The 25,572-nt window shown below is 48.7% G+C and overlaps 1 protein-coding gene across 5 annotated transcripts in view; it reads left to right on the forward strand.

Annotated features, from left to right (window-relative positions):
• The window catches only part of ENTPD4 (ectonucleoside triphosphate diphosphohydrolase 4), a 491,672-nt gene that overhangs the window by 225,480 nt on the left and 240,620 nt on the right, over positions 1-25,572 (forward strand). For all 5 annotated transcript variants that reach the window (XM_069617610.1, XM_069617612.1, XM_069617611.1 and 2 more), the window contains one exon: positions 21,778-21,837. In XM_069617610.1, coding sequence (XP_069473711.1) covers positions 21,778-21,837 — 60 coding nt within the window. The remainder of the gene's footprint in view (positions 1-21,777; positions 21,838-25,572) is intronic.

Consider the following 25,572-nt stretch of genomic DNA (forward strand, 5'->3'; position numbering starts at 1 on the left):
TGACTTCATCGAGTTTCGCTTCTCGGAGACTTCCGGAAGATCTTTGAGGCCTAACCCGCCTGGACATGGCCCAGGAAAAGGAAACGCGACACCCGGACCCAAGCTCTTCAGGAGCTTCCCTGGATGCGGACTACAGAATGTCTTCAAAGAGGATGAACATTCTGTCAGAAATGATGATAGTCACAATAATAATTACAAACTTTAACTGCTGGCAGGTTACCCCAAAGACTCAGTTACCTCTCTTCCTATCCTGTGACTGGCACCTTCCAGCAGGGGAAGAATTTCCTTACCTCTCTTCCTATCCTGTGACTGGCACCTTCCAGCAGGGGAAGAATTTCCTTGTTCCGAACGGGGAGATGAATGTGAAAGGTACCTCTTCCTCCACCTAGAAAACCAGATAGGAGAAGAGATCCCAGGGAAACCCTCTGGGGAAGAAAACCCTGTGTCGAAGGTTGCGGGAAAGTGTTCCCATATTCCGTCCTAAGGTCCATCGATGCCACAAGGACCACCGCCTTCGGAGGGGCGTGACAGTATGCCCCCTCGAATGCCCCGGGCCACCCGGTTTATTCGGATGAGACCGAAAAAACCGGCGGACCAGAGCCGGAGCATGAACAGCTGATGCAGGTTCCCATGAGCGATCAGCCAGAGAATACCCCTTCCAGTCAATCAAGAACTGCAGACGTCCCAGAAAAAGACGAGAATCGCAAATACCAGCCACTTCATATTCGGGACCCATCGGGGTGATGACAGGAGGGGGTGCACCCATTCGTACTCGGGAAAAGCGATCCACCACATCTTTCTTCAATTGTGACACATGGAAAACGGGATGAATCCTGGACCAAGACGGAGGGAGTTTGAGCCTGTAAGCAGACGATCCCAATCGTTGCAAAACGGGAAAGGGACTGAAGTATCTTGGGGACAATTTGGACGGCACCAGATGACAAGGCAAAAATCGGAAAGCCAACCAAACTAAATCCCCCGGTACCAATCTCGGAGCTGGAGTGCGATGTCTATCAGCAGAGCGTTTGACACGGGCCTGGGCTTCCAGAAGAGAGGTCCTGGCTGTTTGATGTCCCGTCTGAATAGTATTGATGAGATTGTCCACATCGGGAAACCTGGATGCAGAGATTGGACCACTGGGAAAACACATAGGGTGATATCCGTAGGAGCAAAAGAAAGGCTGAACCCCAAGGCTGAGTGTCGAGAGTTATTATAGGCAAACTCAGCCAAAGGTAACAAGGGACACCAGTTGTCTTGCGAAGAAGAGATGTAACAACGCAAATAACCCTCCAGTGTCTGATTTAGACGTTCTGTCTGACCATTCGTCTGTGGATGGAATCCTGAACTCAACGCTCGGGAGATATGCAAACTCTTGCATACCTGCTGCCAGTATCGAGACGTATATTGTGAACCCTGATCAGAAACGATGGTCTCAGGAAGTCCGTGAAGAGAGAAAATTCGCGAAAGAAAAATCTTTGCCATCTGGGATGCGGTAGGAATCGGCGGAAGTGGAACAAAATGTGCCAATTTTGTAAAGTAATCGATTGTGACCATGATTACTGTGCAACCGTCCCAGATTGGCAGTTCAACAATAAAATCTGTTGAAATCATTTGCCAAGGACGGTTAGGAACTGGCATTACTGAGCGGAGACCTGAAGGGGCAGATCGCGGGCATTTAGATTGCAAGCATATGGCACAAGCGGAAACATAGTCTATGATGTCTCGAGTCATTTCTGGACACCAGAAATTTCGCTGGATCAATTCCTTAGTATTAGTCACACCTCTGTGACCAGCTAGGTAAGAGTCGTGACAAAGATTCAGAACCGTTCTTCTTAGTTCACTCGAAGGGAGAAAGAGCTTCTTGTCTTTATAAGCACATCCTTGGACCAAGGTAAGTTTCCAGGTTGACAGAAATTTTGGATTCAACTGGATGAATTGCAAAGTCGAGTTAGCCACGTTTTGAAGAAATGTGGTAACTACCTGCACGAATTTGGCTCGTGGAAACAGAGGCTCTGCTCGGAAGGGCCTAGAGGAGTTATAATCCTTTCTAGACAAAGCATCCGCCTTGAGATTGGCTCTTCCGGGAATAAAGGTGAATACAATCTCATACGGTGAAAAGAAGTGTGCCCAACGTGCCTGTCGGCTATTTCGGGTCTGAGAATATTGTAAGGCGCGTAAATTACTGTGATCTGTTCGGACCTCAATTGGGTGTCTTGCTCCCAATAGCAGGTGTCTCCACTCTTCAAATGCCCTTTGTATAGCCAGTAGTTCCTTTTCAAGCACTGAATAATTTATTTCAGAGGGAGACAGTGTTTTAGATAGATAGGCTATAGGACATTCTATTACTTGATCATTTTCTTGAAGCAGAACGGCCCCAAGGGCATGATGAGATGTGTCTGATTCAACAATGAATCTTTTGGCTTGATCTGGAGTAATCAGGATGGGTCCTGTGAGGAAATGTTTCTTCAGTCTCTCAAATGCTAGTTGTGCCTCGTCTGACCAAAGGAACCGTACATTCTTTTTAAGAAGAGCAGTCAGTGGGAGAATCTCTTGAGAATAATGTGGGATGAAACGTCTATAAAAATTTGCAAATCCCAGAAATCTCTGCAGATCCTTGATGCACATCGGTATAGGCCAGTCAGTAATAGCTGATACTTTCCTAGGGTCCATGGCTACCCCATTTGCAGATATTATGTATCCCAGATAGGCAACCTGGTTCCTGTGAAACTCACATTTCTCCAGTTTGCAATAGAGATGATTGTTAAACGGTCTCCTTAGGACTTCCTTCACATGCTGACGGTGTTCCGATGGGGATGTAGAGAAAACCAGAATATCATCTAAGTAGACAATAACTGTGTGAAGAAGAATATCTGAAAATATGTGGTCCATAAAGCGTTGGAAGACTGCGGGGGCGTTGGACAGACCGAAAGGCATTACTTTATATTCATAATGTCCCAAAGGAGTACGGAACGCCATCTTCCACTCATCGCCAGCTCGTATACGAATGAGATGGTAAGCCCCGCAGAGATCTAGTTTTGTGAAGATGGTAGCTCCTTTAACGGCTTCAAGTATATCTGGTATGAGGGGCATAGGATAGCGATCAGGGGTAGTGATTTTATTCAAGCCCCGGAAATCTATACACGGTCTGAGTTCTGTAGAATCTTTCTTGGGGATGAAAAATAAGGAGGCTCCAGCTGGCGAGGTGGATTCTTGAATAAGTCCATTGCGAAGATTCTTTTGGAGATATTCCTTAAGGACTTCCCGTTCTTGTCTTGATAAGACATACATGCGACCGAAAGGAATCGGTGCATCTGGAACTAGTTCCAAGCAGTGGTCGAAGTGAGCGGGAGTGGCTGGGAGCGGTGCTCCTCTACTTTTTTAAATTCCGTTTTACAGCTCCTATACTTTTATTTTAAAAATAAACTGTTCTGGAACGGTTTCGTTTTAAAATAACAGTGTAGGAAGAAGTTGAGACTTGCACTTTCAGTGCACTACACTGAACGTTCCCTTAAACAACAGGTGCATGTGGTTGGTGGTGTGTATTGTGCGTGGGACGTGATGATGGGGTTTGTGGGGAGTGGGTGCAGGCTGGCGGGGATCATAGCTCCACTACTTCTTTTCGTGCACTTCGACCACTGGTTCCAAGGCACAGTCATCTCTCCGATGTGGGGGTAGTTCGGCATATTCTGAATCGGAAAATACTGTCTGAAATTCCCTGTATTCGAGGGGTAATTCCTGAATATGGTTCAACATAGAGATGGAACCCGTATTTTCTAACACAGAGATTGTAGGACGAAACCCCACAACTCTTTCCAAGAGACAGTGCGTCAAACAATGTTCAGAACCCAGAAAGACAGTGCCTGCCTTCCAATTGATGTAAGGATTATGGGCTCGAAGCCAGGGTAACCCTAAAATTACTGGATAGTGTGCTGTACGGATCACATCAAAGACAATGGATTCTTGATGGGAGGAAATATTCATCCGCAAGGGTATTGTTTGTTCCTTTATGGGTCCTGAAGTTAACGGACTACCATCCACCGACTCAACTGGTATTGCCAAGGTCTTCACTGAACACGGGATGTTATGAGTGGCCTTCCAGAAGGTAGCGACAAAATTTCCCGCGGCCCCGCAGTCTATTAAGGCCGTGACCAGAATGGAATCTGAATCTCCCCATTTGATTTGGACTTGCAAGGCCAGCATAGTAAGATCGGGGATCTCTGTTACTTGTGATGGTAACATTGTGGATGAGGAACCTGTTACTGACTCCCTAGCCGCGGTTCCCCTTGCGGTTGGGAAATGGCATTTCCCTGTCTTTTGACTGGGATGAGAGGACAATCTTGAATGGTGTGTTCCTTGGAACCACAATACATACACAGCCCCTTGACTCGACGTCTATTGCGCTCTTCCGTAGTAAGACGGCCTCTAGTAGTTCCTATCTGCATAGGTTCTTCAGTCTGAGTTTTCCCTACACTAGGAGAGTATGTAACAGGTTGTCTCACGGGACGGCCGCAGCGTCGTTCCTTTAATCTTTCTTGTAATCGGTAGTCCATCTGCATGACCATGGTTATTAATTCTGCCAGATTTGGAGGTCTGGGTACTCGGGAGATCTCATCTTTTAACTCCTCGTTTAATCCCCTACGGAATATAGTGATCAGAGCATCGTCAGCCCATGATGTGCCAGCTGCTAACTGCTTGAAAGTGGTGATATAAGACAACAGATCTTGGGATCCTTGTTTGAAATCCAATAACTGTTCTTGGGCTGAAACCGTGATTTCTTGACGGCTAAACATGGCTCTGAGACTGTTCAAAAAGGCGGGGTAAGAATCTAACAAAGAATTATTTGTAGTAACAAGAGTCGTGGCCCATGCTAAAGCAGGACCTGTTAAATTTTCAATCGTGTGTCCTACTTTATCACGGTCACTTTGAAAAAAGGCTGTCTTGAATGAAAATTGAACGGTACAAGCCTCAATATAGGCCTTGAGTTTATGAGGATTACCATTGTATAAACCCCCCGGAATTGGGCCAGGAGGTATCTCAGAACAACTAGGGACTCTGCCTACCTGTTGTCGGAGAAAGGCATTCTCCTGTCTTAAAGCCTGCACTTCAGCCGTCAACGCTTGTACAGCAGTAACTAATTGCTGTTGTTGGGCTGGGTCCATATTCCCTTGTAACCCTGAACCCCTGAGATAACCTGCTCAAAACTCCTGATAATTCAGGATACATTTCAAAACATATGGTTTGGGCGTTGCTAACTGTCAGAAATGATGATAGTCACAATAATAATTACAAACTTTAACTGCTGGCAGGTTACCCCAAAGACTCACCGTTACCTCTCTTCCTATCCTGTGACTGGCACCTTCCAGCAGGGGAAGAATTTCCTTACCTCTCTTCCTATCCTGTGACTGGCACCTTCCAGCAGGGGAAGAATTTCCTTGTTCCGAACGGGGAGATGAATGTGAAAGCCTCCCAGGTACCTCTTCCTCACCTAGAAAACCAGATAGGAGAAGAGATCCCAGGGAAACCCTCTGGGGAAGAAAACCCTGTGTCGAAGGTTGCGGGAAAGATGTCTTCACTGCTGCAGAGATTGAGGTGAAGTCCGGAGAACGTTCGTCTTGAAAGAGAAAGAAACTGGTAAGTATAAGCAGGTAAGTGAAATATGGAAATGTAAGAGGTTAGGAATGTGGATTACCGTTAAACAGGAACGATGTGCGGAAAAAGGTGCCAGTCAGAAACTTCAGAGAACCTCTACGATAGTAAGGAAAGGTTGTGATTAGAACTAGTAAGAGAACTAGATAGAATACGGGAAAGCCACAGGGGAATCTTTACCTGAGAGGCAAGGAGGGCGGAGCTGGGAGTTGTTTCGGTAGTGCAGGGTTTTGCGCGGGTGGTTGCAATACCGGTGTAGCATATGCCTGTAGCTATGAGAAGGAAGATGGAATCGTGAGTCGGAAAAGGTAGAGAAACGGGAAATCAATATGCCGGTTCTCGGAGAGTCCTGAATGAAGCTTACCGCGCTCCGGAACGGAACCGGCGGGCAAACTTAGGTGAGAAAGAGATGGAATCCGTGGAATCGGGAGACAGAGAAGCGGTGAAGAATGCACTGAAATTGAGACAGGGTAGGAATGTTTAGAATGCCAAAAGGTTAGTGACTAGCAAGACGTATCAGGATTACCTAAATGCGAACCTATGTAGCGTTGTTGTAGCGGAGTAGCAACGCATTCGTGTGCTGATCACAGGAACAGATATATCTACACTCGGGTAGGGAGACGGTACTTCCTGGATACCGAGGCGTGCAGAGGCTAGACCCGCATCTCTAGTTGCGGCGGCCATCTTGCTAGTAAAAATGGCTGACACCCGCCGTCCTAAGGTCCATCGATGCCACAAGGACCACCGCCTTCGGAGGGGCGTGACACATTCTCGATGTCTCTACTGCCTTCATGAAGACAAAACGCACGTGGAGAAGGACTGTGCATTTTGCAAAAACATGTCCGAGCGGACGATGAGGGATCGTCATGCCCGCCTCACCAGCTGGTTAGAGGGGGAAGAGCCCAGCAGCGGGTGAGAAAAAGAAGTCTGAGCGGTCTTCTAAGTCCTTGGAGGGCGCTCTGGCGACGGGGGCCCAACAAAAGGCTAAGTACTGCAGGTTCGCGGGCACCTAGAGTGCCGAATGGTCGGGCTCCGCGGCTGCCAGGCAGGGAACAATTTCACCGATGCCATCAACCACGAGCCTACGCTCTGGCTCGGGGAAGAGGAAAGAGAGAACCCGGGTAAGCTTCGGAGAAGTCCTGGTCGATCCCGATGACAGCCGAGGGGGAGCGAGGTGGTGACCCTCCCCCCAAGGTGAAGGCCTCCAAGGTCGTGAAGGCCTTGATTCACCCGACCGAGGCCTCTATCGAGGGAGTTGTGGAGGCCCTGGTGAAGCCTGTCGAGGCTACCCCTGTGGAGGCGACCTCTGGGCCTACAGTTTCCCTGCCACTACGAAGGGAATCCTCTTTTCAACCCATCGGTAAGACCCCTGTGAAAACCCCAGTGGGAAAAGAGGGTGGGGCCCGGTGGCCATCACGGACACGGATACAGCCTCTGAAGAGGAGCTGGCAGGAGTCGTGAAAGTCCTGAACAAGGAGCTCGAGGAGGTCCGGTCCCACGGGAAGGATCCCGAAGAGGCGGACGAGGAAAGCGACAGTGGTGGGGATGAGGAACATGTGGAGGCGGAGGATTCTACTCCCCAACCGTCGCGCCCATCGCAGCCGGTCCCTGGGCCACAAGATAACTCAGAGGCGATCTTGATCCAGTCCTTGTGTTCGGAGATAAGGACAAGGTTGCCCTTACCACCAACTGACGACCCAGCGGAGCCTGGACCGTCTGAGAGCCCTCCAAACAAGCAGAGGAGAATGAGTCCACCCCCTCCTTTCCAGCCCTCTCGGCCTGCACAGCCTTCTTCCCCATCTCCAGAGCCGAGGGATGATACAGGAACAGAGACAGCCACGATGGGGACGGATGACGACGGTGGCGACGACGGGATGGGCCTTCCATCACCACCTCCTCGGGCCCTCCCACCCGACGAAATTGGCTCCTTCCATGCCATGATCGCCAGGGCATCCGAGCTCTTCCAGCTCTGCCCCGTGGAAGAGAAGAGGGAAGGGTTCCTCTATCAATGACGGGAGGCCAAAAGGAAGACGGTCCTCTCGGTCCCGTTGCTCGACGACATCTGGGACGAGAGACTGTTGCTCCTGAAGAACCCATCCACGGCCCCTGCAAAGAGAGACCGGTACGAGAAGAAGTACTGTGTTCTGGATTCCGCCCCCATGTGCCTTAGGGCACAGCCTACCCCGGATTCGGTTGTCTCCGCGGCGGCCAAGAAGAAAGCGGCGTGGGCGGCAGCGTCAACTTCGACATCTCTGCCAGACGCCGAAGGGAAGAAACTGGACGCCATTGGACAACAGGTCATCTCGTCGGCTGCGACGACCATTAAAGCGGCCAACGCCCTTGCGATTGTGGCCCGCTACGACAGGGAGCTATGGTTTAAGATTGCTCCACTGCTGGATTTCCTCCCGGATGACAAGAGGGCAGAGGTCCTAGAGATCCTACAGGAGGGAGAGGTGGCATCGGACCATGCCATAACGGTGCCAATGGACATTGCCGACACCGGCTTCCACCAGATGGGCAACGGCGTTTGCCTTCGACGGCGCGGTTGGCTCAAGGCAACCGATTTCCGTCAAGACGTGCAGACCAGGGTCCTGGACATGCCCTTCGATGGGAACAACCTGTGGCAAGGCAGTGGACGAGTCACTGGAAGCCATCAAGGCCGACACGGAGATGGCTCATGCCTTAGGCGTTCTCCAGCAACGATGGCTGCCCTTTCGGGGTTCCAGAGGCAAGCAGGGTGCCTCGAAGGGATTTGGCGGCAGCTCCCCGACATACCGCCAGGCGGCTCGCTCCTCGTCGCAGGAGGCCTACAGGGGACGCGTCAATCAAGGAGGATCACGTTGTCGCCAGGGAGGTCAGGGCAGCAAAGCCACCGCCAAGCAGGATTGAACCGGCCGTAGTGTCGGGCCCACACCTGAGCACCCCTGTGGGAGGCCGGCTGACGAACTTAGGCAGCGTGTGGGAGTCCATCTCCACCGACCGATGGGTGCTAGTTGCTCTGGCCCGGGGGCACACCCTGGAATTTCTAAGAAAGTGTTCCCATATTCCACTTGTGGCCAGAAAGGAAAATCACGTCCCACAACTACTACTGGAGGTACGAGCGATGCTAAAGAAGGGAGCCATCGAACTCGTCTCAAAGAGGTGCCGGGGCTCTGGAGTATACTCGCGGTACTTCCTCGTAAGGAAAAAGACCGGCGGTTGGCGACCCATCCTGGACCTTCGTCGTCTAAACAAAAGTACATCAGGTCCCAGAAGTTCCGGATGGTTACCCTCCAGCACGTGCTGGGACAACTGGAGGAAGGCGACTGCCTATCGTCACTGGACTTGAGGACGCCTACTTTCACATCCCCATCTTGGAAAACATCAGAAGTTTCTGCGATTCGTAGTCCAAGGACGGCACTACCAGTTCAAGGCCCTTCCCTTCGGACTGAAGTCGGCGCCCAGGGTGTTCACCAAGGGCCTAGCACCAGTGGCGGCGCAGCTGCGCCTGCAGGGGATCCGCGTCTACCCATACCTGGGCGACTGGCTCATCCGGGCAGAGTCAAGGGAACTCGCCGTCGAACATGCAAGTAAGACCGTCCAACTGCTCATGGATCTAGGATTTTCGATCAACTTCACGAAATCACACCTGGTACCATCGCAAGTTGCCCTGTTCCTGGGAGCCAACCTCGACACAGTGGCGCGACTAGCATCTCCGTCGGAGGAGAGGACGAAGGCCATCCTAGGCAAGGTGCAACGGCTGTCGACCATGGACGTGGCTAAGGTGAGGGCCGTCAAGTCCCTTCTCGGCATGATGTTCTCCTGCATTTACCTCGCGCGCCTTTGCAGGCTACGGATGCGACCGCTGCAGGAGTTCCTCGAAGCCTGTTGGATGCAAGCAACGGGCAATTTCGAAGACAGGATCTCGCTCAACAAGACCTTTCGACAGGCGATCCGGTGGTGGGGCACCCGCACGCATCTGACGGCGGGTATGGCCTTCCAGACCCCGGCCCATCAGGAAACGGTGACGATGTACGCCTCCCTGGAGGGATGGAGGGCTCATTCCAGAGATCTCCACGCAAGAGGCCTTTGGTTGCCGGAGGAGAAGTCACTGCACATCAACGTCCTGGAGCTCCGAGCCGCGTTCTGAGGCCTCAGGTCGTTCCTTCCGACCCTCAAGGCAAGGTGGTGAGGATCTTCACAGACAACACCATGAAAATGTTTTACATCCGGAAACAGGGAGGCACCAGATCCCCAGCCCCTATCCAAGGAGGCCCAGGATCTGTGGCATTGGGCCGTAGCCCAAGGGATGTTTCTGGTACCCTTCCACCTGGCAGGAATAAAAAACACCATTGCTGACGCAGTCAGCAGGGAGCTGCGCTTGTGCCACGAGTGGGAACTGCGGCAGGATCAAGTGAACCTCCTCTTCCGGCGATGGGGCAATCCCAGATCGACCTGTTTGCGACAGCGGCGAACACCAAGTGCCTGAAGTTCGCCAGCAGGTTCCCCCAGCCGGGGAGTATGGGCGATGCCTTCTCGTTCCCCTGGGAAGGTCTGTTCCTGTATGCGTTCCCTCTGTTGCCGTTGCTGCTGCGACTCCTCAACCAACTCAAACAGTCCAGGTGCAGGATGATCCTTGTCCCACCGGCGTGGCCGAGGCAGATCTGGTTCCCAGACCTTCTGGACATGTTAGCGTACCCCCCAGTCAAACTGCCGACAGACGCGGGTCTCCTCATCAGAGAAGGAGGCGCCATCCTCCACCACGATCCGGCGTCGCTGAACTTGCAGGTCTGGCTCCTGCAGCGCTAGAGTTTGGAGGGTACGATATCCCGGTGGACTGCAAGGGGGTACTTGCAAAGGTCAGGGCGCTCTCGACTCTCAAGTGTTATGGACAAAAATGGAAGAGGTTCTTTGTCTGGTGCCGTGCACAGAAGATTAACCCTCTGTGGATAACGGCCCCTCGGGTGCTGCCGTACCTACTGTCGCTGGCCAAGGCGGGGCTGGCGCACGCCTCCAGCAAGATCCGTCTAGCGGCGATCTCCCGCTACTCCAGGACCCCGGGGCGATCATCTCTGGTCCCATCGCCTGGTGAAGGAGTTCATGAAGGGACTGTTCTGGTCATTCCCGCCGGTGAAGGCTCCGGCGTGGGAGTTAAATGTGGTGCTGTCCACGCTCATGGGGCCGCTATTCGAGCTGCTGCATTCGGCACCGTTGAAGTTCCTGTCGTGGAAAACAGCGTTTCTTGTGGCCATCACCTCCGCACGACGTCTGAGAGAGATCCAGGCCCTCTCCTGTAAACCTCCATAATTGACTTTTCACAATACGAGGGTGGTGCTGAGAACGCACCCTTCCTTCATGCCCAAGGTGCCGTCGGACTTCCACCTCAACGAGCCCTTGGTGTTGCCAGTTTTCTTCCCGTCGCCTTCGTCGCCGGCCGAGAGGACTTTGCACTCGCTGGATGTAGCTAGAGCGCTGAAGTGGACCGCACAAAGAGTTTTCAGATGATATCGCAGCTTTTTGTGAACTTTGGACCTGCGAACCAAGGGAAGGCCCTCTCGAAGGCTACCATTTCCAGATGGCTCTCCGGCTGCATCATGCACTGTCACCGGTTGGCAAACCGACCTTTGCCCGGCTGTCCGAGAGCCCATTCAACCAGATCGCTCGCTGCTACCACGGCGTTCTTGTATGGTGTACCCCTGCTGGACATCTGCAGGGCTGCTACGTGGAGGTCGACGCACACCTTCACGAGATTCTACTGCGTCGACCGGGATTCCAGGGAGGAGTCCAGGGTCGGCCAAGCATTGCTGCGCAAGCTGTTCGCCTGAAGGTGGGCCTGGTGAGGAGGTAAGAGTTGCTTAATGTTGAGTTTATGTAATGCTTAATGTTGAGCCTTGCCACCTCCCGTGGTTGTGCATGTGTGTACTGCTATGTATTCTTGTATTCATGAGCATGTGAATCCATTCCAGACCCCATGCTGGAGAAGGAATGCGAGTTACTTACCTGTAACTGTTGTTCTCCCGCATGGGTCTGACATGGATTCACATGCGAACCCTCCCTCCTACCCCACTGCGGCTCTTCACTTGGTCATACTGCCACTTTATGCGCTACCAAATATGAGGATGGCTGCCAGGGGAGGGGCTTAGGGAGAGGGCAGTCATTGGCTGGGGGCAGTATGACCCAGAGACCAGTGATTCGTTACTACTAAGAAAGACAGATCAAAAACGAAACTGATACTGATTTTTTTCTTTACCGAGGATTCCCAGCCTGACGACGGGGAATATTCATGAGCATGTGAATCCATGCCAGACCCATGCTGGAGAACAACAGTTACAGGTAAGTAACTTGTTCCTTCTGATTGGACCTCTATTGTCCACCCACATTGCAATGATTGATTCATTTTGTTACTAGGCATCATTCCTGTGAGTTATAACTCCACCCCTTTGAAACTGCATTTTTCACCACTTTCATGACATTAAAAATGACAGCATAGCAAAAAAAAATAATATACAAATAAGAGTCACAAACTACTCAAGTAGTCCTGTTACAGATTCTCTGCGAGTAGTCTCGTGGAATGTAAATGGGTTGAAGGACAATTAAGAGGAAAAAAGTTCTCCATCATGGGGTCTGGCATGGATTCACATGCTCATGAATATTCCCCATCGTCAGGCTGGGAATCCTCGGTAAAAGAAAAAATAATTTTGTTTTGTTTCTGAACGGTCTTTCTCCTAAACCAATCACTGGATTCAGGGTCATACTGCCCCCAGCCAATGACTGCCCTCTACCTAAGCTCCTTCCCAGGCAGCCATCTTCAGATTTTTACTGCACGTTCAAGAGTTGGGAGTCCTCGTGCTTAGCTCTCAAGCTTTTACTGCGTATTGTGTTTTTTCAATAAGTTTACTCTTACTTTTTCTGTCAAATCGAGCCTCAAGCTCCACCGATTCATCTTCCGATTAACGGGGACCCGCTTCGGAAATCTCTATGCCCCTCAAGGGCGAATTTTCGTCGAATTTCACTTCTTAGAGGATTCCGGAAGATCTTTGAGGCCTACCCCGCGTGGACATGGCCGAACACAAAGGAGAATCGACGCCCGTTGGACCCAAGCTGTTTAGGATCTGCCCACAATGTGGACTACAGAACGTTTTCAAGGAGGGTGAGCACTCCCGGTGACTCTACTGCCTGCACTCTGACAAGTCGCACGTGGAGGATAACTGTGCGTTCTGCAAGGACATGTCCGCCTGTACCATGAAGGACCGTCACAAATGGCTCGCTGAGCTGGCTGGAGGAGAAAAGCCCAGCGGCAGGTGAGCCCAAGAAGTCTGAGCGGTCTTCTAAGACACAATATTCTAAGACACAATATACCCGTGTAGGATAACCTATCGCCCCTCCTTGTCAGTCACAACCTCCAACACGCGTAGCGGGACCACTGCATCTATCCATATTAGGGCCCCTCTTGCAAACTGAGAATATTTGGATCCGTATCTCATCCCACCCCACCTGGCCACCAATAGCTCCTGTCTATCCAGGAGTAGGTGAGGCTCTTGTAGCAGAGCAACTGATACCCGTTTCCTCTTAAGATAAGACCGCACCCGATTCCTTTTCATATACGAACCCAGCCCTCTAATATTCCATGACAAAATATTAAAACAAGGCATGAGGGTATGTATCTGCCCCCCCCATTCATCCTATTGGCCTTTCTCCAGCCAGTGGTGTAGGCAGTGTTTCCCACCGCCTCCCCCCTCCCCTCTGTGTTCCGCCCAACCCTTCCTGGTCAGACAACCAGCACTGATTATGTTCTTCACTTCCCATAAGTTCAACTCCATCATTCACATCCTGGTATACCACGTTTCTGAGCTCGAAACAAACCACAAACATAACTAGCCAAAACAACCCCTCAACCTTTGGGGGTGAATATCGCTCAACCGTGCAGTCCTGTTCGGGCTGGCCCGTACCTCTGAGGCTACTCCTAGCCATTGGGTATTGGGTTCCACGCCAGCAACCAGTGGGCCCAGATAAACTCTTGGTTTGGGGTTGTCCTAGCACCATATAGTGGCGTCATTGCTTGTCCTGTCTGCTGAAACAGATTGGAACTGCAGCCCTGCAGCCTTGCAACTATTATTTAATATAAGTCCATAGTTCCACCACTCGCATCCGTATTGCATCCCCCTGAGGCTGGACAATACCGGACTAAATCTGCAGACTGCTTCTCATTCCAGTTCCTTGCTCTGCTAGGGATCTACTAACAATGCCATTACAGTCTCTCGGGTTTATCCATTCCACTCAACGCACCCTCATCTTCTTTTTCACCCAGGTTATTATGGTCCAACCACATATTTCCCACTGCTGGAGTTTCCAGAGAATATCTTTCCCCCCCCCCATGTGATTTTTAGTCGTTCTGGAAACATCAGCATGTACTTAATTCCCATCCTACGAAGCTGTGCCTTAACAGGGATAAAGGAACTCTGTCTCTGTTGGACCAAAGGAGTGTAATCTGGGTATAGGGCCACTGTTCCGCCCCCCTTTTTAATTATTCTGCCTTCTCTCGAAAAGCGTAGCACCACCTTGCGATCTCTGAAATTCAATATTCTTGCGATTACTGGCCTAGGATGGGAACCCGGCAGGGGCTTCCGTTGTACGGACCTGTGTGCCCTCTCCACTGCAAAGTCTTGGGATAGCTTCTCTGGTCCAATTGCCTGTAACAGAAGTTTTTTGACATAATCTGTTGGGTCTCGGCCCTCCATTTTCCCGGCAGTCTGAGCAGCCTAACATTGTTTCTGCGTTATGTCCCTTCAGCCTCCTCAGTGCTAGCTTCCAGTGAGGCATTTCTGGTCTCCAGCTTCCGCAGTTTCTCCATGTGGTCTGCCATGGCGGGGACTCATTCTTTCTGGGTCGTCGCCATACTCTTAACCCTTTCCGCCAATGAGCGAAGGAGCTATACATCTATGCCTACTTCCCCAATGTTACCCTCCAATAACGTTTTTAGGTCCAAGAATGCTGCTAATATGTTAGATTCCTGCGTGTCTTCCAGCGGCTCCTCAGCCGCCTCCACGTGCCGTTTCCGTCTCAGGTGTCACTTCTTTGGCCTTCATCTGCACAGAGAAGGAATTTATAATGGATCCCTTCTTCTTTGGGGGGCATCACTGTTAACTACCACATAGTTTTTAGGTACTTGCTAGTTATAACACACCCCTACTCATTCAGTCTTCGGTTTCACCCAAGTTCCATCAAGCAAACTCAGATCTTTGTAGCGCTATTTCAGAGAGCCCACCTCAATAGTAGCTTCTGTGTTTCCAATCGGCCTTTAAGATCAGTATGCGCTTACGTTTTTAGAATGGGTAGTGCCTCATGTATACTGTCTGGCGGGTAGTTGTTGTCCCACTTCCAAGCATTCACACCTATTGATGTATACAATGAGATTGTACTACAGGTCAGATCAGGCATTGTGTGTCTGCAGTTTCCACCTAGTGCGAGTGCTGTAACACCGATCTGAATGCACTCAGACATGGACAACTGTCTTAGTGCTCTCCTCCATAGTCCCAGTGTAAACCGCAGCGTGGCCGGCAACTCTTAATCGCTTAACTGCTTCCCCTCCTCTATCATCCAGCCTCACCTCATAGCATGTTTGTCCTCACGACCACAGTATTCACCGGTGTAATCATAGCGGGGAGATCCCCATTGGGCACCCTCACCTCCTGTAGCCAGTATAACATACACACATGATGAAATAACCACAGACAACTTTTGTAAGGTTTTTTGGAATATAGAAGGTCACAGGTTTATTTGGAGCAAACAATAAACTTAGGACGGTCCCAGCCACATATTACATACAGTCAGGTAAGGGTGAACCGTGTCACCATGTTTTGCCACTGGCACAAGCTGACAACGCTTCTGGTTACTCCCAGGAGAACACTGGTTAATACCAGTAGGACACTGTCACATATATGCCACTGGCACAAGCTGACAACGCTTCTGGTTACTCACAGGAGAACACTGGTTACTACCAGTAGGACATTGTCCCATATATGCCACTGGCACAAGCTGACAACGCTTCTGGTTACTACCAGGAGAACACCGGTTACTACCAGTAGGACACTTATGGGCACTGATAAGGAGGTTGCTGGCCTAGAGCCCTAAGGAAGTCAGTGCCCGTCGAAGGATTTGGCTCGAGCCCGGCCAATCCTGAGCCGCTGCCGCCGAAGCTGCAGCATGAACGTCCCTCATTGGCTGGGACCGCCCCGATACTCTGCCTGTAACAAAAGAAGAAAATTAGAACAATTCAAACAACACAATACAACCATCTTATCCCTATACTTAATTTATCGCGATTTCTACCTGAATATTTTTTTTGTCAGTGATGCGAACGCCTCACCATGCTCCTACCACTATTTTAACCATTTTATTTACTTTAAGAAGACTGCACAGCTTTATGCTATACTACCATGTCCTCTGACCTTTTACCATATCGCACTCTAACTATTACTCATATCTGGTGTGGGTGGGTATCATCACACGGCGGGAGCTGCTGGGCTAAAGACTGACTGCCCGCAGCTCCCGCCCTTAAATGCGTCCCCAGTAAAACCCGACCGGAAGCCAGGTCCCTGGGGACGCCTCCTCCGCCTAGAAGGAGAAAGAGTAGAGGCCGCTAGACCAATCCCCGGAAGGGGGTGGCCAGAGGGGACAGCCCGCTATGTAGGCTGTCCCTCTAGCGCCCCCTACGGGGGCCGGTCAGCCTCTCAACCTTGGCGCATGGTATTGCCGTTCCCTCCCTGCTTACTGCAGTCTTATTGTGCGGCCGCGGTTTCTCCCTCCCTTCTCCCTGGCGCCGCTTCCCAGCACCACTCCACTGTCCTCTGCATGATAGCCGCTCCTCCGGCTCCTGTTCCAGCTGTCTGCAGCATATCCAGTACTTCCCACCATCCAGTGCTCGCCGCTCACCAGGCAGCTTCACATCAGAGCGTCTTAGTTTGCCTTGGGGTCCACGCCAGTATCATCCTCTGCTTCGGTACACGTAGCTACCTCGGTAGTATACTTCCCGGGCTCCCGCTCGTCGCCATCTCGTCTCCTCTTCCACCTTGACCAGCGTTTGACAATGCAGGCTTTCCAGGCTCTGTTTTTCCTCCGGATTTCGCCTGCTTGTCGCCTCAGGTGGTATACAGCTGCTCTTCCACTCGGAACTGTTCGCAAACGTCTCGGCCTGCAGTTTCTGGATCGACCTTCAGGATCCCTGCAGGACACATCTAGCCTACAGGGGTTCAGACCACGCCCCCTTTGAATTTTAATTCTATGCATTTTTAAGAACTGACTTCCATTAACTCGGTCTTTTATATTCAGATCTTAAAACCATAACCCAGCACAAGCTCTGTCCCTTTTCTTGTCTCTGTGAGCTTCAAAGACATTCACTGATATCCGGATAAGGGAAAGGGGGGAGGGTGGGAAGTGTGCACTGCCTGGGCCTTTGAATCTTATGAGAAAATGTCATTTGGCTAAGCACAGGTTTTCTACATTCACAGAAAACCGGTATTTTTGAATGTTGCAGTACCTTTACACATGAGGTCTGCTTTAATATCTCCCATCAGGCCATCAATGTCCAACTTAACATCAAATATACATTTGAATGATTCAGGCCAGGGAGTTTCCTCTGTAAACAGTTCCTCAACGCAGACTGCAAAATGTATTAATTTCTATGGTAGCTATCGCTTTGGGGAAAAATGCATTTCATGGTCTCAAAATCCTATAATAGATGGTAGGCCTGCTTTCTTTTAGGCTTGTCGTTCACCCACGGCACACTTAATTTTAATCTTCCTTTTTCTGACAACACTGTTGGTGTATTTGCCAGTGTTGAATTTTCCATGCTGGCCTTTTGGTCTGCCAGTCAAGTGTGATTTCAAAATACAGGAAAGTATTTCTGCATTTTTCGGTCCCAGTCGGCCAGACGCAGTTTCCTTGGCACTGCATTTAAACCCCACACTTTGTGTTGACATGGTTCGGGAAAAGGCAGCAGTGACTCTGGTAACTGGAGACCCGCACCCTTGCACTTGTCGTTTAACCTGCAGTTTTCTGTCATTTTCGTCTCTTGGCTCTGTAGCGTGGGTGCGCATGTTTTTTTTTTTTTGTGTGCTCTTGTCTACCCCTCTGGGAGACCTTGGTTCGTCGATCCTCCAGCCCACCTGGGCTTGGCAGCGTTCTGCGGGTTCTGGATTCCTTCTCCCACCACGATTCGAACGTGGATCTGCCTTCAGGTTTGATCCACCCATCGTCACGGCAAAGGTTCTGCCTGCTTAAAGGCTCCTTCAGGCTTCCTGTTCCACCTCCTCAGGTATGGTCCTGATTCCTTTTATCTTCCCCTGCATAGGGAGATAGAGGACTGGATTGGTTCCACATATCTTTCACCGGAATTCCTAGAGTGGGGTCAACAGTCAAACTTTTCCCAGGTAAACGGCCCTTAGCCTCATAACATGGTTCACCTCCCATATAGCCTACACATAATGAAGATTCTGACTCAAAGAAAGGTATAATTACATCCTTGTTTAGGAACTCTTCTAGGGGGAGGGGTATCGCCCCCAGTGAGATCCTGCGATGCCCTGTCACCTAGGGAGTGTCTTGCATATTGGGCTCACCTCCCTAGTCTCAAAGTGGATTTCTCCCTGGTGTTAATCTATGAAAGATACTAGTGCGGAAGACCTGTATTTACTGATAAGCAAACCTATATTACTCATATTGACCAGGTTCTCCTAGTATGCTGCCGTCCTATTTATGCCATTTGCGCCTCCCCTCCGTTTCTCCTTAGCCACCTCCTATCCATTTAATATGGAGAGATGGACTGTCCAAGTGGAAACAGAGCATGTAATAGTTAGCTTTCCAGGTTGCAGTCACTCATACCTGCTTGCCATTATTGTATGTTTGTTTCTTCCCTCAGTGCAGTTTACCTACTTGTTTTTTTTGTTTTTGTTACCTCTCACCTTCCCCTCCTGCACTTCCTTTACTCACCATCTCCCCCTTTTATGTCTAGCACTTGCACGTTCCAAATCATCTCACTACCTAGTCAGAATGTTTTTGTTTGTATCCTTCACCTCTATCCCCCTTGTGTTCTTTCCCTCCTTCCCTTCACCCCCTGCCCTCTTGCTATAGCACTTGAACGTTCTGAATATTTCAAGACCTTTTACGAACGTTTTTGTTTTATGCCTTCATCCTCATCCCCCCCTTGTCTTGATGCGCCTTGAAACACAGTTTAAATAAATAGAGGTCCCTTGCCCCGTCCCCTTTTTGTTGATATCTTGGCAGCATTGAGGAAATAGACTATGGGCTATGAGTAAATAAGTCACTGCAATGAATAACCTTTCCTTAATGAAAAGGGGGCTGTGGAGGGGGATTTGGCTTTAAAACGCAAATTGTTCATCTATGTGAACAACATGAACATTGTCACGTGTGATGAAGTTAGTGTCCTATCCCCATACCACTAGCTGAGGACTCCTTAAAGGACTAGGAAAGCTGACCTATGAGGTACGTCAGTCCAGGGCCCTGAGTTGCCACCTGAAGTCGGAGTAATTGGATTCTCAGATGCCCACTCATTGTTCAAACTCTGCCTCCCAGATCAGATTAGAGACACTAGGTTTACTGGCTATTGTCAAGATTCACTCCACCTCTGGCCTAGTTTGGGTATCCATTTTTATGACGCTAGTGACCGCACTCTTCCACCACTTTCTGGAGGGCCAAAATTCTTGTTACACATTTATTAACAAACCTCTCACCATCATAGAGCCCATTCTCCATATGACGGTGCTTTCACGATGCAAACACTTGGACCAGAATAAACCACTGGAAGAATGATGGGAGCAGAAGAGGAGCCGCAGACAGAAAGCATGACTTCTATCTGACCCAAAATAGAATGCTGGGCCATATAAGGCCGTAGAGGTGCGTATCAAAACTGCAGGTTGGCAAGGTTACCTAATTAACCCTGTAAACCAACCAGAAGCACTCAGCAGATGAACTATTGGGGATAAACAATAACAAACCTTAGTATTGCGATATATAGACATACATCCCTATAAAAGAACCCAGTAAACCGGAACAAGTGTCTGTTAGCAGGAACTGGCAACATGAGAGCAAGGTGGCAATAAGGTATTTGAAAACCACAACAGGAGAAACAACTTTATACAGAAGGGCAACCTGTGCAGGCACCATCTGCTAGTCCTCCTGCAAGAACTGAGAGATCACAGGAAGATGAGGTCTGAGGAGGCGGGCCGAGAAAAACCTGCCGGGAAACCTAGAGCTACTGCAGGGCCTCTGAAGCTGGGAGGTCAGACGAGGCTGACGGAGGAAGCACTGATGGCGATATCCAAGGTCTGGGAAATCTCCAAACCCTGAGAAACCTGAGGACCCGGTCTTCTAAGGAGACGATCCTGGGGACAGCCTTGCACAAGCAGGGCAAGCCAACCCAAGTATGACGGTATCTGGGGGTTCGCTGCAAGTGCAATCATGACTCTATTTGCCGAATAGCACAGTGAGATAGCATGATGTACTACATCTCTAGAAGTCAGTTGGGTACTATAGCTCTAAGACTGAGAACCGAGCTGGGCTGTGAGACTGTCAGGGAAGCTGCAAGGTGCTACAACGCTGGAGCTGGGAGAACACATTAGATGGAGAACCAAACCTAGACCACTGTCCCCTCCTGACAGGAAACACCTGATGCACTATAGTTTATCCCTTTCCTACACCTTTGGAAAGGTTTTTTGGTGGCAGGGACACCCTTTTCTGTTGTAGAGAAATAGTTTGGACCAATAGGGTTTATCCCATTAGCCACGCTGATGGAAAGTATTTTGGAAGCATATTAGGTGAGAAGTGTTCTGATAAGTGCCACAACCTTCTCACACCAGGGGAAATGTTGGGAAGTCGGAGGGTAGAAACAGCCTCAGCACCCCCTTGAAGGTATGCCTTGTGCTCTGTGATCTATTTGATGACTAAGCCCATTGAGCCGATCACACATTTGGACAGATTTCCCCCAACACAACTTAAAGGAGAGATTGTCCTGCCCCCTCTTAAGCTACCTCCCCTATTTGGTTTGAAACAAATCCCTGTTACTCGACCTGACCTAATGAGAGACTTCTAAGCAGCATAAATGTGTATGTAGGAGTCGTACAACATATTCCTGGTTTTACGACTACAAACTGTTGAATGGACAATGGCATGCAATGCAACAATTCCTCAGTGCACATGACAGTAGTATGCTCCTTATTGTTAAAGAAACAAGATCATGATTATGAGAAAATGCTCTGCTGGCCTTGAATTTAACATTCATCCTGATGTATCACCTCAGTCATAGGGCGTAGTGAACGTAGAAACCTATATCAATGTGTTTTTTAAGCTTTATAGGTCAACAAAGCAATGAGCCTTTATATAGTTGGATCATCATTAAGATTGTAATTTTAGTTTCAAACATAAGTGCTTGCTATCCAGACTGAGGTCACCATTATCCAAGATTTGGCATCTCCTAATCTTTTTGTTACTTTTAACCTGCCATGCACCTGAATATTTAAATGTGCTGTTTGACATTAGTGTTTTCTCTTTTTTCCCACCTCACTGTATGGATGTTTATTGTTCTGCAGTAGTGGAAAAAATGCCTTTGGTGATGTCTTCACCCAAATTGAAAATGTGCAGATTTAGTCGCATGTACTTATATTTTATAGGTAAATATGTCCATCTATTATGAAATATGGCGACATACCCCTTCTATTAGGGTCTGTCGTTACAAACTGCCCATTACAGTGGGTTGAATTATTATGAAGGAGCTATGTACACAAACTGCAGATCTGAAATTAAACACTGGTTAAATGTCAAAACAAATTTAAAAGCCATCAAGGAATATATAAACCCTTTGTTTAAAGACTGTGACCTCCTTTGTTTAGCTGTAGACAAAAAGATGAGTAGATTACCAACTACACTCAAGTTCTGTTTTCGGGAGTGGTGTCATGCTACATTTAGTGAATAGTCAGTTCCTCCTCGCAGTGTGCAATTACTTTAAGCTGTTTGTTTAACAGAAATCCCAGAATAAAGTGTTAAATAGGAAACGCCTGTGCCTGAAATATGTTCATAACTTATTTTATGATCGATCAAGCAAGCAAATACTTTCTCCAAATGTACATGTTTTATTTGTTTTAGGTGTGTACGCATGGATTGGCATTAACTTTGTTTTGGGAAGATTCGAGCACATCGATGATGGTAAGTGTCACACATGCAGTGACAACATTTTAAGGAAGCATGTTTTTTTCCACCACTTGTGGCTCCAATGATTTACACACTGAAGCACACCTGCAGTGCCTCCTTGCAACAGTAAAATCATTCCCATGTTTCAGCGTTACAAATTATATTCCAACTTTAGACTGAAGTCAATAAGTGTATTTTTTAGAAGATGGGGCATAGAAATCTGGCGTGCTCTTAGACGATTGATCATGTTGCTGGATGCAGTGAAGAAGATTTCTTTGAAAGTATTCGTGAAGTACCTCGACACTTGGAATGGAGAGTATTGATTAATAGTAACAGAAAACACCTGGGTGGGAACCACACAGTTATCCAGACACTTGCATTCTGTTCTCCTTGAGGAGCTGTTCACTGAGCTACTGCTCACTGAGCAGCTCCTCATGGAGCGCAGAATGCAAGCGTCTGGATAACTGTGATTCCCACCCAGTTTTTTCTGTTACTGTGGATTCTGATCCGGGTGTCCTAGGATCTTTTCTACCAGAGAGCTACTCAAAATTACTTTTCTTTACATATAAGTAACACATATTTCATACACAGATTTAAACTGAATCAACTGAACCAGTGGTGCCCTCCTTTTCTCTTCACTCACAAGTATTGATTAATACCCATTGAGCAATGGGTCTACCCTGTGAAAGGTACAGAGGACCACTGTTTGACCCTGTCATTTGCTGCTTGGAATTGTGTGGTAAAGGGGATGAAGCTGTATTGTTGCTTTGTTGGATTCTGTGTGGCATTTGAAAGGGTAGACCAAAAGATACTATGCGTAAACTTGAGGCACATGGGATTCTGGGACAAGTCTTCACTTTTCTAAAGGAGATCTACCTGGGTGCAGAGGCTAAAGTTCAGCTGAGTTGTGCGCTATCGTGCTTGAAAGCACTCAGCGCCATCAATGGCTAAGTTGAGGATGAATTTAATCAAACTTCGTTTTATACCTTCTTTACTGCTGACTTGCCATCCTGTGTAGAAAATCCCAATGTATTCTTGGCAAGGTTGGTCAATATGCCTCGCTGGTATTGTTATATGACAATGATACCATGCTGTGGGGCTTAAGCACCCTGGGGTCCAGAGAAAATGTAAGGGAAGTATTTACCGGGTAACTACCATCCTGTTTCCCTGCTTGCTAGCGCAGGAATTTTCCCCCCAAAACCATTCTGAGCCATTTACAAGATTGGGACCATGGAACAATTTACCATCTACAAGGTGGAATTTAAGCACAATAAGAGCACGATCGATCAGGGCTTTTGTCTGTTCCCTTTGGCTCAAAAATAAGTCATGCAGTTTTTGTAGATCTCCAAACTGCAGTTGACGATGTCCCGCTTGATAAATTGTGATGGGTCCTTCATAAAATGCAAATTCCCTCCCACTTGATTGAGATAATTCAGGCGCCTTACAGTGATAATGAAGCCGTGGTTCGGTTTGGGGGGGGTGAAATTACACCTCCTTTTAAGGTCTGGAGTTAGACCAGGATATGATATGGCATTTATAACGCGCCTTTACACAAATGTTTCAAGGCGCAACGCGGCAAGGGAGGGGGAACAGATGGAAGACAGAGACAGCGATCCTACTAGGCCAAGTGTCATTCAGATTGCGCAAGTGCAGGGGAAGGGGGAAGAGTAAAAGTGCAGAGTGGGAGAGGGGGTGGGGACAGTGCTGTACATGGGGTAATAGAATAAATAAAAGCAATAAGAGAAGTAGGGCCAGCTGGTGGCAAGTGCAAGGGTAAGTTCAGACATCAGGTGTCAAGTGCTGGTGGTGGACTGTAGGGATACAGAAAACAGTCCCCAAGTGCGTGGGTTGCCAGAGAGGCAGTGCAGGTGTGTAACTGGACGGGGAGGAGACCTGGGTCCGAGATCAGAGGGTGGCCAGGTAACCAGTACAGTTTCAGCCAGGAATTCAGCAGGGGAGAGGAGGAGAGAGAGCCGAAGCAAAGAGGAAAGTTTTGAGGTGCTTCCTGAACTGGAGATGTTTCCTTGCCCCCGTTTCTGCATTTTAATTGATGGAGTAATTACTGATCTATTGGATAATTGTTTAGATCCACCTAAATAAGGCCATGTTAGTCATCCCGCTTTGTTTTTTGCCGATGACCCGGTCCTTCTTTTCTACGTCTCCACTGAGTCTCAAGCATTCTGTGGCTCCCTTTCTGAGTAAATGAAAGGAGTTGGGACTCTCTAAACGTTAGTAAAACCAAGACAATGGTATTTAGGCCCAGGCTGACCGAAAAAGGCTTGAAATTGTAGGTTGGAGCAAGTCAGTTTTTATGACTAACTGGGAATAAGGTTCCACGAGAATGGTCACTGGAGCCATCAAGTGATAAACTTTTGCACACAGCTTGAAAAGTATAGTAGTGCCACAAGAGGTTTCCATCATAGACACAGGGGAGGCGTAATTACCCCGTCCTCAGAAATTTATAACAAGCAGGTCAAATCATCATCCCTTTATGGGGCCGAACTTTGGGGCTATACCAAAGCAACCACAATTTTTTAAAGAATCTATTGCTACTCCCCAAGGGTGCCCCGAACGACATTCCATATGCAAACCGACCTGTTCCCTATTAAGGATCTGATTGCAGTAAGACCAGCCCTGTATTGGGTCCAGCTATGGTCCACCCCGGGTCTTTAGCATTCACGTGATACTCTAACTCATGTCATGAATTAGGAAGGTGGGGGGAGAGTTACCTTGGATGAGCCATGTGAAGAATACTTTCTAGACCCTGGATGAGTCTGCTTTGTCAACAAGTCCGATTCTAGTGAAAAAAAAGCATCATTTGGGTTAATGAATGCAGCACAAACCCTCTCTAGAAGATCTATGGAGGCAGAGTGTAATTTATTGTCTTAGAACCTAGCTACTTATCGATTAAACCGGACTTCTGTTATGAAGAATATCTAGATGTCATTAGCCTCCCTTATGCAAAAACGTTGTACCCTATGATATATAAGTCATTTATAACGCGCTTGTACACAGGTGTTTCTAGGCACGACAAGACAAGGTGGGGAAGATAGAGGGAGGACAAGATAAACGATCTTACTAGGCCTTGTGTTATTCAGATTGTGCAAGTGCGATCCAAATTGAATTTAGGATGGGAACCCTTAGGCTAGCATGGTTTACTGGGGATTGGGTAAAACATGGTCCTAAGTGATAATTTTGAATATTGAAGGCTGCATACAAAAATTAGTTTTTTTTCGGCTGATTTGGTGCAGCCTTTAATGTTCAAAATGCATCACTGTTCAGCCCCCACCCCCTGAAAATCAATCTCCCGCTTAAAATCAGGTTTTTTTCCCCCAAACAACCCATTTAATCCCGCCCCACCTCCCTCACAGACAGTTACACGCGCACTGTCCAACACACAACATACACAGACACACAGGCCCGCAAATGCTCTCCTGAGCCCACTTCTGTCTTTTTCCAGATGTCCCCATTGTGCCCGTCAGCCCCTGCATGCAGTCGTGTGCAGCAGGGATGTGACAGTTGGATTTAGAAAGACCGCTCCAAACGATGTCAGAGCCTTCTCTAAATCGGACTATTATTTCTCGTGAAAATTAAATGGACCATTTCACTTAGCACCGAAAAAATAGTAAGCATGTGAACACTAGCCTGTGTCCTATGTGTGGAGTAGAAAATGGAACTGTGGTCCATTTTATATTTGTATCTAGTAAGTAAAAAATCTTAATATCACATTTGAGACCTGTGCTCCGGATG

Source organism: Ambystoma mexicanum, chromosome 10 (genome assembly GCF_040938575.1).
Source record: "Ambystoma mexicanum isolate Mex_15411 chromosome 10, UKY_AmexF1_1, whole genome shotgun sequence".
Taxonomy (NCBI): Eukaryota; Metazoa; Chordata; class Amphibia; order Caudata; family Ambystomatidae; genus Ambystoma; species Ambystoma mexicanum.